Below are 15,817 nucleotides of genomic sequence, written 5' to 3'. Positions count from 1 at the left end.
CTTCCCGGACCGGGGCACGAACCCGTGTCCCCTGCATGAGCAGGCGGACTCTCAACCACTGCGCCACCAGGGAAGCCCCTGGCACATTGTATTTTTAATCATGGGCTCTCAAACCTCTGATCTGTAGATCACTGCGAGTTGAAGGGTTCCATAGACTGCCTTTCCTACCTTTCTTTTCTTGCTGAAATAACTTATTGAGCATCGATTGGAGAGGGTAGAACTACTTTTGAATAGTACTGAAACACAAATCAATAAATTTATGTCTGAAAGAAAAGTACAGATGCTGATATTATTAATAATATTTTGTTAATGTGAATTCTCTGGTGGTCCAGTGGTTAGGACTTGGCACTTTCACTGCCAGGGCCCAGGTTTGATCCCTGGTCAGGGAACTAAGATCCCACACGCCACGCTGCACGGCCAAATTAAAAAAAAAAAAAAAAGCTTTGTTAAAACCAACCTCTGGATTACATATTAGTAGTCAGTGCTTTATATGTGATACATTAATCTCCAACTTGGTTTAGGTGTGTTTTTGCCTCACAAGTACACCTCATGTATGTATATTTGGGTGTGATAAGAGGCTGTCAGTCAGAGATACAATACTGTGGAAGAAAACAGGCTTTTGAATTAGGCCAGATGCCAGAGGCTCAGAGTGGCATCCACTCTGAGCTCTATGCATAGATGATAGCAGAGTTGCACTAGGGCAGTGTAAACGGCTGCTGTAGGGAGGCATGATATCTATCCCTTAACACCCCGACTGTGATGTGCAGATTGCCCTGGAAGGGACTCACTATCCAATTTTGTTAGAATGGGACAGAAGATAAAACATATCCCCCATTATTGACCAGAGCTACCTAATGTTTACAGTGAATCCGAGATGTGATAATGACTCCTACCAGCCCATGACAATGGTTACTCCTCAGATGGCAGTTTTTAGAATGTCTAAAGACTTAAACTCAAAAGGTTAGTGGATTTGTGTAGAGATGTAAAATGTAATTACTTTAAAGAAGTGATTACAGTTTTTGCTGATAGTAGCGGGTGTTTTTATCTTTTTACTCTATAAGCAGCCTGATGCCCAGAAGGTTCTGGAAATCTTATATAGTTAGAGGACAAAACAATGACTTTGCTGTAGAACCATCAGGACCAGAGAAACTGGGACTATCTAAATGAGATCCCTAACCAGGTTTGCTTCTCCTAAGTAGATAGCATTTTTTTCATGGTTTTAAGTCACATAAATTGCAGACTATCCATCTGTTCTCTTGGGAAGCTATTTGTGGCTGATAACTTTTTCTTTTTTTTTTTTTTTTTTTTTTTTTTTGCGGTACGCGGGTCTCTCACTGTTGTGGCCTCTCCCGTTGCGGAGCACAGGCTCCGGACGCGCAGGCTCAGCCGCCACGGCTCACGGGCTCAGCCGCTCTGCGGCACGTGGGATCCTCCCGGACTGGGGCATGAACCCGCATCCCCTGCATCGGCAGGTAGACTCTGAACCACTGCGCCACCAGGGAAGCCCTGATAACTTTTTGTTTGTTTGTTTGTTTTGGCACGCCACACGGCTTGCAGGATCTCAGTTCTCTGACTGGGGATTGAACCCGGACACCAGCAGTGAAAGGGCCGAGTCCTAACCACTGGACCACCAGGAAAGTCCCCTGGCTGATACCTGTTAATTATAAATATTTTATTTTTTAAAGTTGTGCTTTAATCAGTTAATTCCCTTTCTTAATTTTAATGCAGAATTGAAGTTCTTTAGTTGTAAAAGGCTGTAGCTGATATCCTCACAAATGATAATTTTCTGTGTATAAGAAACTCCATGGGGCTTCCCTGGTGGCACAGTGGTTGAGAGTCTGCCTGGCGATGCAGGGGACACGGGTTCGTGCCCCGGTCCGGGAAGATCCCACATGCCGCGGAGCGGCTAGGCCCGTGAGCCATGGCCGCTGAGCCTGTGCGTCCGGAGCCTGTGCTCCGCAACGGGAGAGGCCACAGCAGTGAGAGGCCCGCATACTGCAAAAAAAAAAAAAAAAGACGACGACAACTCCATGACACATAATTTGGTGGGCAAGGTACCTGAACACAAGGCAGGAGTACTAGGTTTTATAGGAAGAGGCAAACCTCAAGACATTAAATTTAATCAGGTAATCAAATATAGTCTTAGTAGGAGCCTCAACACAGTGCTTTTGTTCTTACTGTGTCCTTGGCTCTGTTTTGAATGATCTTTATTAAGATCCTAAAACAGAAGATTTACTGTCTAATAGGAAGATCATAACAGATTTGTAATGTTTTTTGACCAGGTTAGTAATTTTTCCTAAAAATATGTTTGACTCTATTGAAAAAGTAGCTTATTTTATAGTTCTGAGAAAGTAGTTATATTAAACACTGTTGTTATTCAGGACACAATTTTTTATTTAAACAAGTCTTAAAGTCTCAAATAATCAATGGCAAGGCAATAAAAACTTTTTATTAAGATTTTCTTTATATTAAAGTAAACCACATTAAAGTAATGGAATTTGACCTGTATACAAAATCGTGGTTGTTTAAGATGTGGATTATCAGAGGGAGTAAATTAAACTTTATAGCATTGTTCTGCTAGTCCACATAATTATTCTGGTGTGTAAGGAATCATAGCATTCCATTTTACAGTCATTTCTCCTGAACCATCTGATTCTTGGTCACATGATCCATAATGAGAGACAATTCTTTTGTTTTAATTTTAATTTTTTTATTGAAGTATAGTTGATTTACAATATTCTGGGTATGCAGCAAAGTGATTCAGTTATACATATATATATGTGTTGTTTTTCAGATTCTTTTCCATTATAGGTTATTGCAAGATATTGAATATAGCTCCCTCCGCTATACTGTAGGTCCTTGTTGTTTATCTATTTTATATATAGTAATGTGTATCTGTTCATCTCAAATTCCAAATTTATCCCCCTGTCCTTCCCCTCTGGTAACCTAAGTTTCCATTCTGTGTCTGTGAGTCTATTTCTGTTTTGTAAATAAGTTCATTTGTATCATTTTTTTAAATTCCACATATAAGTGATATCATATGATATTTGGAGAGACAACTCTTTTTGTTGATTTTATAAATGCCAGATTTTCCTTGGGTAGTATATACCATTTTACAGTTTCTAGTACACACGGAACATATGAAATCCTGGGAATCTTTAAAAATTCTTATCTTGGATATTTAGACGCTCTCTGTAGATCACCACTAAAATTATTTTGGTTAAAATAATGTCTGAAAATATGTGCATTTGTTTTTTTAATACCTCTCCTACTAGTTATGATACAATTTTGCTATTGAAGTTGCCTGTAATCGTTTCCTAGGGCTACTGTCACTAAATATCATAAACTGGGTGGTCTAAAACAACGTAAATTTATTTTCTCAACAGTTCAGGAGGCCAGACACCTTGAAATCAAGGTGTTGAGGACCATGCTCCCTCTGAGGCCACTAGGGAGGCTCCTTCTTTGGTGTTCCATGGCTTGTGAGCATAGCTTCAATTGCCTCCGTCTTCACATGGTATTCCCCTATGTGTCTCTGTGTCTTCTTTTCTTATGAGAATACCAGTCATATTGGATTAAGGGCCTACCCTACTCCAGTATAACCTTATTTTAACTAATTAAATCTTCAGTGACGCTGTTTCCAAAGGTCATAATCTGAGGTACTGGAGGTTAGGACTTTAACATATCTTTTTGGGTGATACAGTTCAGCTGATAATGGTACCTAAAGCTGATGGTCTTCTTATCATTACAAATAATGGCTTTTTAAATAGTTATTTAGATTTGAATGAGATAAATTTATCAGGTCATCAATACTTTTGTAAAAGATAGTAGAACTGAGACTTCCCTCGTGGCGCAGTGGTTAAGAATCCACCTGCCAATGCAGGGGACACGGGTTCTATCCCTGGTCCAGGAAGATCCTACATGTTGCGGAGCAACTAAGCCCACGCACCACAACTACTGAGCCTGCGCTCTAGAGCCCACGCGCCACAACCACTGAAGCCCGTGCACCGTAGAGCCCACGCCGCAACTGCTGAAGCCCGTGTGCCACAAGTACTGAAGCCTACGTGCCTAGAGCCCGTGCTCCACAACAAGAGAAGCCACCGCAGCGAGAAGCCCGTGCACCGCAACAAAGGGTAGCCCCTGCTCCCTGTAACTAGAGAAAGCCTGTGTGCAGCAATGAAGACCCAATGCAGCCATAAATAAATAAATAAATAAATAATTTTTTTAAAATGTGTGGATTTTCCCTGAAAACATTAGGAAATTAGTTTTATTTTAATTTAATAAGGGTAGTTGCTAAAATCTCAATCTTCCAAAGCAGTTAGTCTTCAGAGACAAAATGTTGTGGCACTGCACTAGTACACTGCGGTTTATAGTTAAAATATATATTATATGGTTATCTTCAGAGAGTTCAGAGTGCCTTGAACTCTGTGAGGCCCCTGAAAGGGTAGAAATGAGCTTAAAGATATTTTACCAATTTTTTTGATTGGGAGACTCATATTCAGAGAAGATAAATGTTTTCCTCAAGGACATTCATTAAGTGAGAAGGAAGCTTGTGATTTTACCTAAGGATTCTTTGTCTTAATCCAGAATTCTTTCAAGCCATGAATTATTCATATATATATATTTTGGAGGGAAAGGCATATCTCTAATAGTTAAAAGATTTTCTTACACAAGCAGACAACGCTTGAATTAAAATTTCTACTCTGCTGTTAAATTGGCATCTAATCAATAACCCAGCTCATCTTGAAGCCAAGAGAATCGTATTATCAAGTGAATGGATATTTATTTGCGGTACTCTGTCTGATCAGGTTAACCGTGCTTACGGTGTTGCCATTTTAGATGTGGCAGGGTAAATTGTACTATGGGCATCTGCTCTGTGGTGTATAGTCTTGTTTTTCTGGTTGCCGTTCTTCCAAGAAAGATACACTGAATCTGGAAAAGGTCTAGAGACCGACAACTATAGTGTTCCTGGAAGAGAGTCGAGTAGAGTTCATTTTAGAATATAGGTTTAAAAAATTAGATTGTATCATTCCGCAAAACTGTGAAGTTGGATTGAGAAAAGGAGATGGGAGGTAAAAGCATGGTAGAAAGAGAAGGTGAAGGAAGACATTTGACTGTCAGGTCAACTATGTTGGGTGATTTAAAGACTTTAGTCTGTTAGGTCTTGGTATACTTTTATATGCCAAGTCTATAAACCTTAGTGTCTTTCAGGTAGCAGGATACGTGAGAGAAAGTGGATTACTTATATTGGTATTTTTATTGACTCCTAGTTTGTAAACTAGTTATTATTTAAAAATTAGACATCTTATTAGGAAATACTCTAATGGAAATGGTGTTAAATATCTTAAGAGTCTTTATATATGTTTTTTATTAATTCATTTTGCGTACTTTTGCCTAAGGAGTTTTTACTAGTTGAAAGGCTTCATTTTGCTGTCTCTAAATGTACATCCTTGTTCTTAAAAAACTTAGTTTAGGGTTTCCCTGGTGGCACAGTGGTTGTGGGTCCACCTGCCGATGCAGGGGACACGGGTTCGTGCCCCGGTCCGGGAAGATCCCACATGCCGCGGAGTGGTTGGGTCCATGAGCCATGGCCGCTGAGCCTGCGTGTCCGGAGCCTGTGCTCCGCAACGGGAGAGGCCACAACAGTGAGAGGCCCGCGTATCACAAAAAACAAACAAACAAAAAAAACTTAGTTTAGGTTCCACCATATTAGTGACTGGGAATGACTTGGCTGTGGTAATGCCTCACTTAGACTAGAATAAATGATAGGTCTAGAAGGAAAATCTTTTTTACTTTGTTTAGCATCCTTCAAATTTGGTATCTTTCTAGATAGAATTTGAGGAAACTGTAATCCAATAAAAATAAAAAGGCACTTGGAACCTTTTGTACTTTCTTATATAAATACAGTTCTTTACTTTAATGGGTTCATTACCAGGAGTTGTTTTCTTAACTGTTAAAAAGCAATCAGAACATTTTTCCTTTTGAGTTAGAAAATAAGGTCACAATAGAAATTTGATATTGTTTCTTCCTGCCCACTTTCCTACTCTGAGAATTACCATAATTAGTGTCTTAAAAGTACAGATTCATTCCGGAAAATAGTTCTATCACCAAATACTTGGCTTTTCCAACCTGAAGTTAAAGTCAAATCTTTACTTAAAGGGGTTTATTTTTTCTGGAGTCTATCGAATATGCAGGTAACAAATATATTTATGTTTATTCCACAGCCATGTTCAAAAAATTTTGACCTTCTTCCTCTGTGCAACATCTTTTGTATCTCTAGGCAACAGGAAAGGATAAATTCACAGAGGGAAGAGATAGAAAGACAACGAAAAATGTTAGCAAAGCGGAAACCTCCTGCCATGGGACAGGCCCCTCCAGCAACCAATGAGCAGAAACAGCGGAAAAGCAAAACCAACGGAGCTGAGAATGAAACGTATGTTCTTTATTAATGTGAATTGAGATACCATATTCTCCCCTGAGATACAAACCTCCTATTGAGTGCCACTGGAAAAAGTGATAGATTGTGGAGATTTCTAGAGCTTAAATTTTCTTTTTAGTTACATTAATTTATTTGCTCAACTCATATAAAAGCCATCTAAAATTGACTTATTTTCTTAGTCACGATCTTATATGAGGAGTTTCAGATGAGAGGGAGAAAAAATGTCATTTAACTTGATGTCATGATCTTTGGCCACTCTTATAACAAATGTGAAGTCATTAGGTATTCAAATGATATAATTGCTTACATGTGGTTCCAGGTTATGGTATGTTGGCTTCATCTTATGGAGATTACCTGACTCTATTTCAGACTGAAGAATGCACAACGAAAGAATGCTATTTAGTAGTCTAAAGAACACTAGTTAACACTCACAAATTTAGGTGTAACCTAAGAAAAAATAGGTATTATTTTAGGAAAAGGACATTTTCCCAGTAAACCAAATCTTGACATTCCCAGTACTTTTTCCTCTTCTGGCAACCTAAGGAAAACACCAGTATCTTCACCTGCAGTGTAGTCACCTATTTCACTGCCAGTCAACAATTATTCCATAGCTACCATGAATACGAGGAGTAGAATATTCAGAGTACAAATGCCTTCTTTTTTCACTCCAGCCCCGTGTCAGATTTCCCTAACTGATTTTTGAATTCTTGACCACTAAGAGAATCTTCCTCTAGGACAGGAGTTGGCAAGCTTTTTCTCTAATGGGCCAGATAATAAACACTTCAGGCTTTGCGCACTAGAGGATCTCTGTTGCAGCTACTCAACTCTACTGTTACAGCTTGAAAGCAGCCATAGACAGTACATAAGTGAATGGATGTGGCTGTGTTCCAGTAAAACTTTATTTCTAGAAATAGACTGTGAACTGAATGGCCCACAGGTTGTAGTTTGCCAACTAGGCAGGACTGTTAAACAGTTAGAATTGGTGCGGGAAGTAAAACCTGTATGTTACTTACCTGTTTAAAATATTTCTTATGCATACCCTGAAGACATTTAAACTATCACCTCTGTCTTCAAGAGGCTTTCCAATTAAAAAGGAAAAAAAGATCTACAAATAATTGTGTAGAAAATCTCTACAGAATTGATGGTAGCCATGAAGTCATTTTCTGAATTGAATGTTTGAAATTTAAAATATATTTTTTCATAGAAACAGTCATTGGTATTGTAATCAGTATTTCCATTGTGGCTACATTAGTTTTTCAAGGGAAAAAGAAATTTTGTAAAGCTGTCACTGTGGGATTTAAAGATAGCTACAAATAAGAGATAATGATATTATGTAATTTATTGACTAATATGTCTTTTGCCATTAATGTTTTCATATTAGTTCACAAAAACGTATTAACCCATAATCCACCTCAAGTATAATAATACTATATTACACCATTGTTAAAAGTTCATGACATCCCAGAAATGTATCTTTCTTCATTCCAGTGAGAAAGATGGCTTAACACCAGTCTTCACCCCATACATACCTGCTGTGTTGGGGAGCCTTTTCTTTGACATTCATTTATTAAGTCTGTGTTAAATGCTTATTATATATTAGGCCCTGTTCTGGACTGGGGTACAGAGCTGAAAGATACAGCCCAGTCTTAGGAGCTCACAGTTTATTTAGGGGAAATGAACAGATGAATAAACTAATAATTACTTTAAGTATTGTGATAAAGGTATACACAATGAATAAGTTTGGAAAACATCTTCACTTCACAAATATTTTAAAACTAGATTCTAAGTAAAAAATATTTCCTTTCAAAAAGTCCAAGTAGGAGCCCAGATTCGAAGAATTCTTCAGGCGAATGTTGTACACGTTAATCTGATTATTGTCTTCTTTCATGACTCCTATATTTATTGTGTGGGGACTCTCCTTCCAGTGTTACTTGAAAATTATTTCATACTAGTGCATAAAACCATTGGCTTAGGAGTAATAAAGTAGGCATAGGTTGTTTTTTTGTCATAGAATAATAATTAGAATTCAGTCTAGGCCAGTACTGTGCCAGTAAGCAGTTGCCATCTGGAGTCCTGTGTAAAATCCAAGCTGGAAGGCCTTTGGTCTAGCCTTTAATAATTAGAGTATCTGGGACTTGGCTCGTTCCTTCGGCCAGAAGCCAAAAACGGTCCTCTGGAGTCTTGGAGTGGGTTACGTTGTCCTTTCCTGGTATTGAACCTATTTCAGGCAGAGAGAACTTTAAGCTCTGATTTTCCATTCCTCCCTTTTTTACTGGTGTGATATGGAGTAATAGATGTAAGTTTTTCTGCAGCTGTGAAATGATAGGTGTAACAGCCCTAATGGGTGTATTTTTTCTTGCTCTTTTTTTTTTTTTGTGGTACGCGGGCCTCTCACTGTTGTGGCCTCTCCCGTTGCGGAGCACAGGCTCCGGACGCGCAGGCTCAGCAGCCATGGTTCACGGCCCAGCCGCTCTGTGGCATGTGGGATCTTCCCGGACCGGGGCACGAACCCGCGTGCCCTGCATCGGCAGGCGGACTCTCAACCACTGCGCCACCAGGGAAGCCCTTTTCTTGCTCTTTTTATCTTCTTTTAGTCAGACCTCAGAGACACTATTTTGTAGCCCTTCCTGGTTGACAGGATAGCTGTTTCTTCTTTCTCCTGCTATTTAGAATATATCTAAACAGTGACACCTCAAACTTTGAAGTATATGTGTGTGCTTCTAGAATGTGAAGAGGGTGAAGATGGAGGAGTAAGATATCACTTCTTACATGCTCATTCTTGAGATACGAGGATGAGATCAGGGTAGGTGGAACATGAAATGAGTGATTACCCATCAAGTAAGCCCTTTGAGAACTGTGTTAAATAGCATTTTACAAATTATAGATTCCTTTCATATTCTCATTTTAATAGTCACAACAGCTTTTTTAGATAGGTATCATTACTTGCTGCGTTTTTAGGAAATTGAGGTTAAAGTTGCTTGCCCAAGTTCACATGGCCCGAGTTGTGCTTTGAACCCTAGTCCTCAGACTCCAGATCCTGGACTCTGTCCTCTAGGTTCTTCTCCTTGTATCAAAGTCCAAGAGTTATCAAAAATAATCAAATATGTTGGCTTATTAACATCCCCTTTATAAAAACTTTTAGACATATAATTTGGCTACCTCTCCTAATGGATTTTCATCTGAGTATGGTATGGGACAAAACTCATTTCATAAGTAATGTGAGAATTTAGCTCATTTATTTTTCTCATTTTTTTAATAAATTAGACTTCTGGCTTTGAAGTCCTTCCTTCACATCACATCTGATAAATCACAGAAGTTTTCTCTTGTCAAAGGACTGCAAGATAATCTATCTTTTGGTCATTTTAACTAAGAGACTTAACATACGGTATAGCATGCTTTGGCCTTTCTCTTTAAATAGGCACACTGTGATTTCAAACAATTTCCTGAAAATTTTATCATTATTTTCCAGGTTAACATTAGCAGAATACCATGAACAAGAAGAAATCTTCAAACTCAGATTAGGTCATCTTAAAAAGGTAAGTGTAATGAGAAAACCTGTCTGGAGAAATGTAATTTTTAGTTTACATTTGGTGTTTTAGCTCTTTGGTCATTTGGGCAAATTAATAGCTTTACATACCTGTGGAAATCTTCAGTAGTTGCTCTGTCACACCTCTATTCTAATGGTGGACTTCATATCTTTCAAGTTGCAAGTCAACTGCAACCACCCGGTGAGAGTGCCTTTTCCATCAATGATGTACCAGTACTTAATTCTGTATACCTCATTCGGCTCCACAAGTGATTATGTTTTTAGTAAAAATTAAATATAAAATAAGAGCAGATGGTTCTAAAATTGATATTTAAATTATTGTGATGTTTTAAATCACATAGCAGCTCTTATCTCTTGCTAAACTGGCTAAGAAGAGAAGGTCTTGCACCAACCATATTGAAACACAAAGGCAGCTACACAGAATTTGTTATTGAGTGTTCACGGAGGTATCTTAGATGTAGGTCACTCATCTCTTAAATTCAGCAGCCTGTGGGCTTCCCTGGTGGCGCAGTGGTTGAGGGTCCGCCTGCCGATGCAGGGGACACGGGTTTGTGCCCCGGTCTGGGAGGATCCCACATGCCGCAGAGCGGCTGGGCCCGTGAGCCATGGCCACTGAGCCTGCACGTCCAGAGCCCGTGCTCCACGACGGGAGAGGCCACAACAGTGAGAGGCCCGCGTACCGCAAAAAAAAAAAAAAATTCAGCAGCCTGTACTTTTTTGGTGGATGCTGCTTATTCTGAAGATGATAAGTAAGTGTCTAATAAATTGCTATTGGTGTGTATTTGTCGTCTCCTCCCCTTTCTCAGATCCTGTTAAATCGGTGGAACTTAAGGCACCAAGTATAATCCCTCCTTACAGAACAGAACCAGATAGAGAATGTGATTTTTGTTTTTTAAAAAAGATTGCATGCCTTATATGTATACACACAAAATATTTCTGGAAACTTACACAAGAAACTTAACAGTGATTATATCTGGGGAGTGGGCATGGCTGGAGGTGGACAGAAGACTTTCACTTTTCCTGCTGTACTTCTATGATTTCGATTTTATTTACTGTTTTGCTGTGGGCTCGTTTTTATGATTAAAATTCTAGTTCTTAAAAACATCTTTTTCAAAGTAAAACATCTTAGCTTTTCATAAGAGAAATGTCTGCTTTTGTTTTTGAAATGAGATTCTGAAACGGTAAACTTTCCTGTGTTCTGAGCTGTTTCTTTCTTTTTCACTTTAGGAGGAAGCAGAGATCCAGGCAGAGCTGGAAAGGCTAGAAAGGGTTAGAAATCTACATATCAGGGAACTAAAAAGGATACATAATGAAGATAATTCACAGTAAGCAACTTGGGAGTAGGTTGGGTTGGAGATTGCTGAGCACTTTCTGACATGAATGGTCTAGAATGATATTTTTGCTTAATGTAAATTTGGTAAACCATTCCACTGTGTATTTAGCTCTGTTGTGGGTGTAATACAGTTTTATGAATAAAATTTTGATTTGCATTAGTTTAAATACATATAAATATATTAGGTTTATATATTAAGTATACATCTATACATACAGCATTTTTACACAAGTAGAGGTCACTAAAACAATACAACTTTGTAGTTGCAAATGGTTTAGATACACTGTGTATTCAGATTTACCCTCAGAGCCTTACTAAAGGGAAGCATGGGATGACAGTGTGGTGTTGTGGAAAGATTACTGGGTTGAGATGACATTCGGTTTCTGAATTACCTTTATGGGCCATTTAAGTGTTGAGATTTTTAAGAAAGACTCTCTTAAGTTCAGCACATTAATTATAGATAAATGCCCATCTTTGTTTGTAAGTCATTTAAGGAGCTGAAACTGTGAAAAGTAGATTTCAAGTGGGAAATGGCTTCTAACCATAATCCTTTCTTTTCCCACATTTTTCTGACTCTGAAACATGGGGGTTTGGGCATGGCTACAGCTTGTGTATTTTTGTTTGACCAGAGTGAGCCATGGACTTTGCTTTCTGTAAAGTGGCAAGCAACAGCAGCTACCATTACTGCATAGTCTCTGTGTCAGGCAGAGTGCTAAGTGTTCCTGTGTTCTATCACTTAATTGTCACAATAGCCTAATGAGGTACGTCATCTTCAATACATAGATCTGGAAACGGGCTTAGACAAATTAAGTTAACTTGTCCAGGGACTAGTGTGACCAAACAAAGAGTTGAAATGTGGATCTGACTCCACAGCTAACTCCCATGCAGTAATTAGCACCTCTCTCCACAGGCATGCCACTGTCTCAAAATCAAAATAAAGTAATTTCAGGAATATTAGTGGGGCTGATGAGGAACTAGGTAGAAATAATCGAAAAGTTATTTTTGCCAGAGTCTCTCATTTCTTTGTCTCATTGTTAGAAGTGGAATCCTGTATGGGGAAAACAGTTATATCATGAAGACTTAAAGAGAGAAAATGAATGCACGTAGAACATGTGACTCACTTTATAATGAAATCTGTTTTAAAGGCCATGTAAACTATCTTGGAATTTTATTGTATGTAGTTGTGGAATGGTGGGAACGAGTGGTTCTTGAATGGTTTGGAGGACCCAAGTAGCACAGTTTGAAAACCCCTGATCTAGTGTTATCTCCTCCCCGCTCCCGCCCTCCACCTTTACAGCAGGGCAGAAAGGGAGGGAAGTCAACAAAGGTCAGTAGTCTAATTGTGGCTGTGCTGAGACTGGCACCTGTGTCTCATGACTCCACAGCTAATGCTGTTCATTGTAATTATGCTGTCTCTTTGAACTATAGAACTTACTTTAGGCTCAGAATTAGCTATATTGTGATGATTGCCAAACTGTTGGCAGCATCTGTAGTCATGTGTATAACATGTTAGATATTCTGGAAATTTTGCAAACATGGAAAATTGTGTAGTCCTTGACCTCAGGATGTTGTTATCTATCTGCTGTTTCCACAGATTTAAAGATCATCCAACGCTAAATGACAGATATTTGTTGTTACATCTTTTGGGTAGAGGAGGTTTCAGTGAAGTTTACAAGGTAAGTATGAAGTTTACAGGGACTGAGGGTTAAATTATTGGTTATTACAAACTTGGAGATCATTTAGAATAGTGATATAACTCTGGGTTGATATCTATTGGTTAAAATTCCAAAAACTTTTAAGAACCTTTATCTTTGGGAGAACTACTTCCAGTAAACTTGTTGACTAAAGCAGGATTCAATATTTTACCCTGTTTTCAAGTTTGAAAAGTAAATAATTACAGATTTTAAAAGAAAAAACAGGAAGGGAAAACAACACTCATTTCTGAATAATGGAATCTTTCTGCCTCATCTGTATTTGTTAGAGATGAGTGTTACTTTTATTCTCATAAGTTTTTGTTTTGTTTTTACAAAATGGATGTGTTAAAAAGTTAATTCTTTGAAAACCTGTTTTTTGCTTTTAAAATGTTCCCATCTTCTAAGTCAGAGTGTTTAGTAGCACTGGTGTTCTGAAGGATTGTCCTGGCTTAGAGTACTTCAGTTGGGCCAGCAAAGAACAGGCTACTAATACTAAGCCTCCAGTTGATTTTCCCTAAATGAGGAATTCGGCCTGTTTTAAATATACTTGTAGATATATAACATGTTCACCAGTCACAGCCTCCTTGAATTTCTCTAGATGTTTCTGGCACCTGGCTTTTAAATGCTGAATTGGTTTATTAAGTGGTCTTTACTGCATGACCCTGGTAATTCTCTCTTTTCTAAGGTGTAACCTTCACTTTTAATGATTTATATTATGCCCATGAGTTTTTATATAGGAAATCTTTTGAGTAAAATAATTAGTTTTTATTTCAGATAAAAACTAGTTCTGTTTTCCCTTTTTTTAATGTTAATTTTTTCTTGTGATGATGTATACACAAAATTTGCCATTTTAACCATTTCTAAGTGTACAATTCAGTGGCATTAAGTACAGTCACAATGTTGTGAAACATCATCACTTTCCATTTCCAGAACTATAAGAATATTTCTAGTGTACTGCTGGGTTTGATTTTCTAATATTCTGCTCATATTTTTAATCTGTGATCATAAGTGGGACTGGCTTATAGTTGTCTTTTATGTGCAAGCAGCATTGTCTAGCTTTGATGTCATAGTTATCCTAGAATGAGTTGTGAAATTACTCTTTTCCCATGTTCTGGAATGCTTTGCATTACATGTTGGCTACTTGAAAGTTTGTTAGAGCTAAATCATAAAATCACCTGGGTAGGTGTCATTTTAGAGGAAAACTATTTGACAACCTTTTCAATTCCTTCTACAAATATCGAGCTATTCAGATTTTTTCCCCCTCCTTAAGTCAGTTTTGGTAATTCATTTTTTCTGAAAAATCATCCTATTTCATCTTGATTTAAAAATATCATGCATACCTTAGTTATTTCTCTTCTCTTATGAAATGTTTATTTTTGTATCTCTTGACTGATAGGCCAGAGGTTAGTCAATGTTTCTTTTTTCCTCTGGAGATTAACTTTTTATTTTTGTTGATCGGATCTACTATTTGATTTGTTGTCTATTTCATTAACTTCTGCTTTCAAACCTTCTTTCTTTCTGCTTTCTTTGTTTTCATTCTTGAGTCATATACTTAGTTTATTTTTTATTTTTGGTAACTTTTTTGATTGTGATAAAGAACACATAGCATAAAATTTACCAATTTAACATTTTTTAAGTGTATAGTTCAGTAGTAGTAGGTATATTCATGTTGTTGTGGAACAGATCTCCAGAACTTTTTCATCTTGCATAACTGAAGTTCTACCCACTAATCAACAGCTCTCCTTTTCCTTCTCTCCCCAGCCGCTGGTAGCCACAATTCTGCTTTCCGTTTTTATTAACTTGATTACTTTTAGTTAACTCATACGAGTGGAATCACACAGTGTCTGTCTTTTTGTGACTGGTTTATTTCACTTAGCATAATGTTCTCAAAGTTCATCCATGTTGAAGCATGTGACAAGATTTTCTTCTTTTTAAGGCTGAATAACCCTCAATTGTATGTATATACTTCATTTTCTTTATCCATTCATCTGTCAGTGGACATTTGGGTTGCTTCCTCCTCTGGTCTGTTGTGAATAGTGCTGCTTTGAACGTGCATATGCAAATATCTCTTTGAGACCCTGCTTTCAGTTCTTTTGGCTATATTCCCAGAAGTGGGACTATTCCTTTTTTAAGATCATCAAAATTGGTTCTTGGGGCTTCCCAGTTACTTGTTAGTGATTTTTTCCTAATGTATCCTTCAAACATTTTAACACTTCTGAAATCTAAATGCTTCTGACAATGATGTGTTCATTAATGTAGTTATTCTTTTGCTGTTCTCCACTCTCCAAAAGCCCTTCTTAGATTAGTGGTGGATCACAGTGCCTTGGATTCAGAAATAGGGTTTGGTAATTGGAGAAAATGACACTTGTAGTTCATTAGTGCTCCTACAAATTAGGTGGTATTTAATCTGGCTTTTAATAGCTTGAAATGATTCTCTCTTATAGCCATGATGGATACATGCATACAGGTGGACTTCATTCAGACTCTAAGAAAAATACAGTTCAAAAGTTTCCATTTCTGTGAAATAAGATATTCTGTTTGAATTGAATGGTTTTTATATTTAAAAAATACTGGTTTAAATTTGGTATAAATTAGAAGTTTCTTTTATAATCAGGCCTCTCTTGTATCCTGTGCTTTCTTAGAGGTAGCTTACATCTTTAAAAGGTCTGTAGAACGGTAATCACCGCTATTCATGGACTGTATATCCTGTGCGTGTTGCCTTCATCTGTTCAAACATTTGTGGAAACTGACAGATAGGTGGTAATAGTGTTGAAACTGGAGTAGTAAGTTTTTAATCTGAACTTTAA

The 15,817-nt window shown here is 37.8% G+C and overlaps 1 protein-coding gene and 1 non-coding gene across 5 annotated transcripts in view; both read left to right on the top strand.

Moving 5' to 3' along the window:
- Positions 1-15,817, top strand: part of TLK2 (tousled like kinase 2) — a 103,735-nt gene that overhangs the window by 66,892 nt on the left and 21,026 nt on the right. For 3 of the 4 annotated variants that reach the window (XM_065897841.1, XM_065897840.1, XM_065897842.1), the window contains 4 exons: positions 6,278-6,430; positions 9,906-9,972; positions 11,211-11,308; positions 12,911-12,992. In XM_065897841.1, coding sequence (XP_065753913.1) covers positions 6,278-6,430; positions 9,906-9,972; positions 11,211-11,308; positions 12,911-12,992 — 400 coding nt within the window. Of the gene's footprint in view, positions 1-6,277; positions 6,431-8,036; positions 8,103-9,902; positions 9,973-11,210; positions 11,309-12,910; positions 12,993-15,817 lie in introns of all 4 variants that reach the window. The other variant, XM_065897843.1, reaches the window with a different exon arrangement.
- On the top strand, positions 318-389 carry TRNAE-UUC (transfer RNA glutamic acid (anticodon UUC)). Its single transcript has one exon. It is a non-coding gene; the product is annotated as a tRNA-Glu (tRNA).

This window comes from Phocoena phocoena, chromosome 19, assembly GCF_963924675.1.
Source record: "Phocoena phocoena chromosome 19, mPhoPho1.1, whole genome shotgun sequence".
Taxonomy (NCBI): Eukaryota; Metazoa; Chordata; class Mammalia; order Artiodactyla; family Phocoenidae; genus Phocoena; species Phocoena phocoena.
The sequence above is the reverse complement of the archived record's forward strand: the minus strand, read 5'-3'. Positions and strand labels throughout refer to the sequence as shown.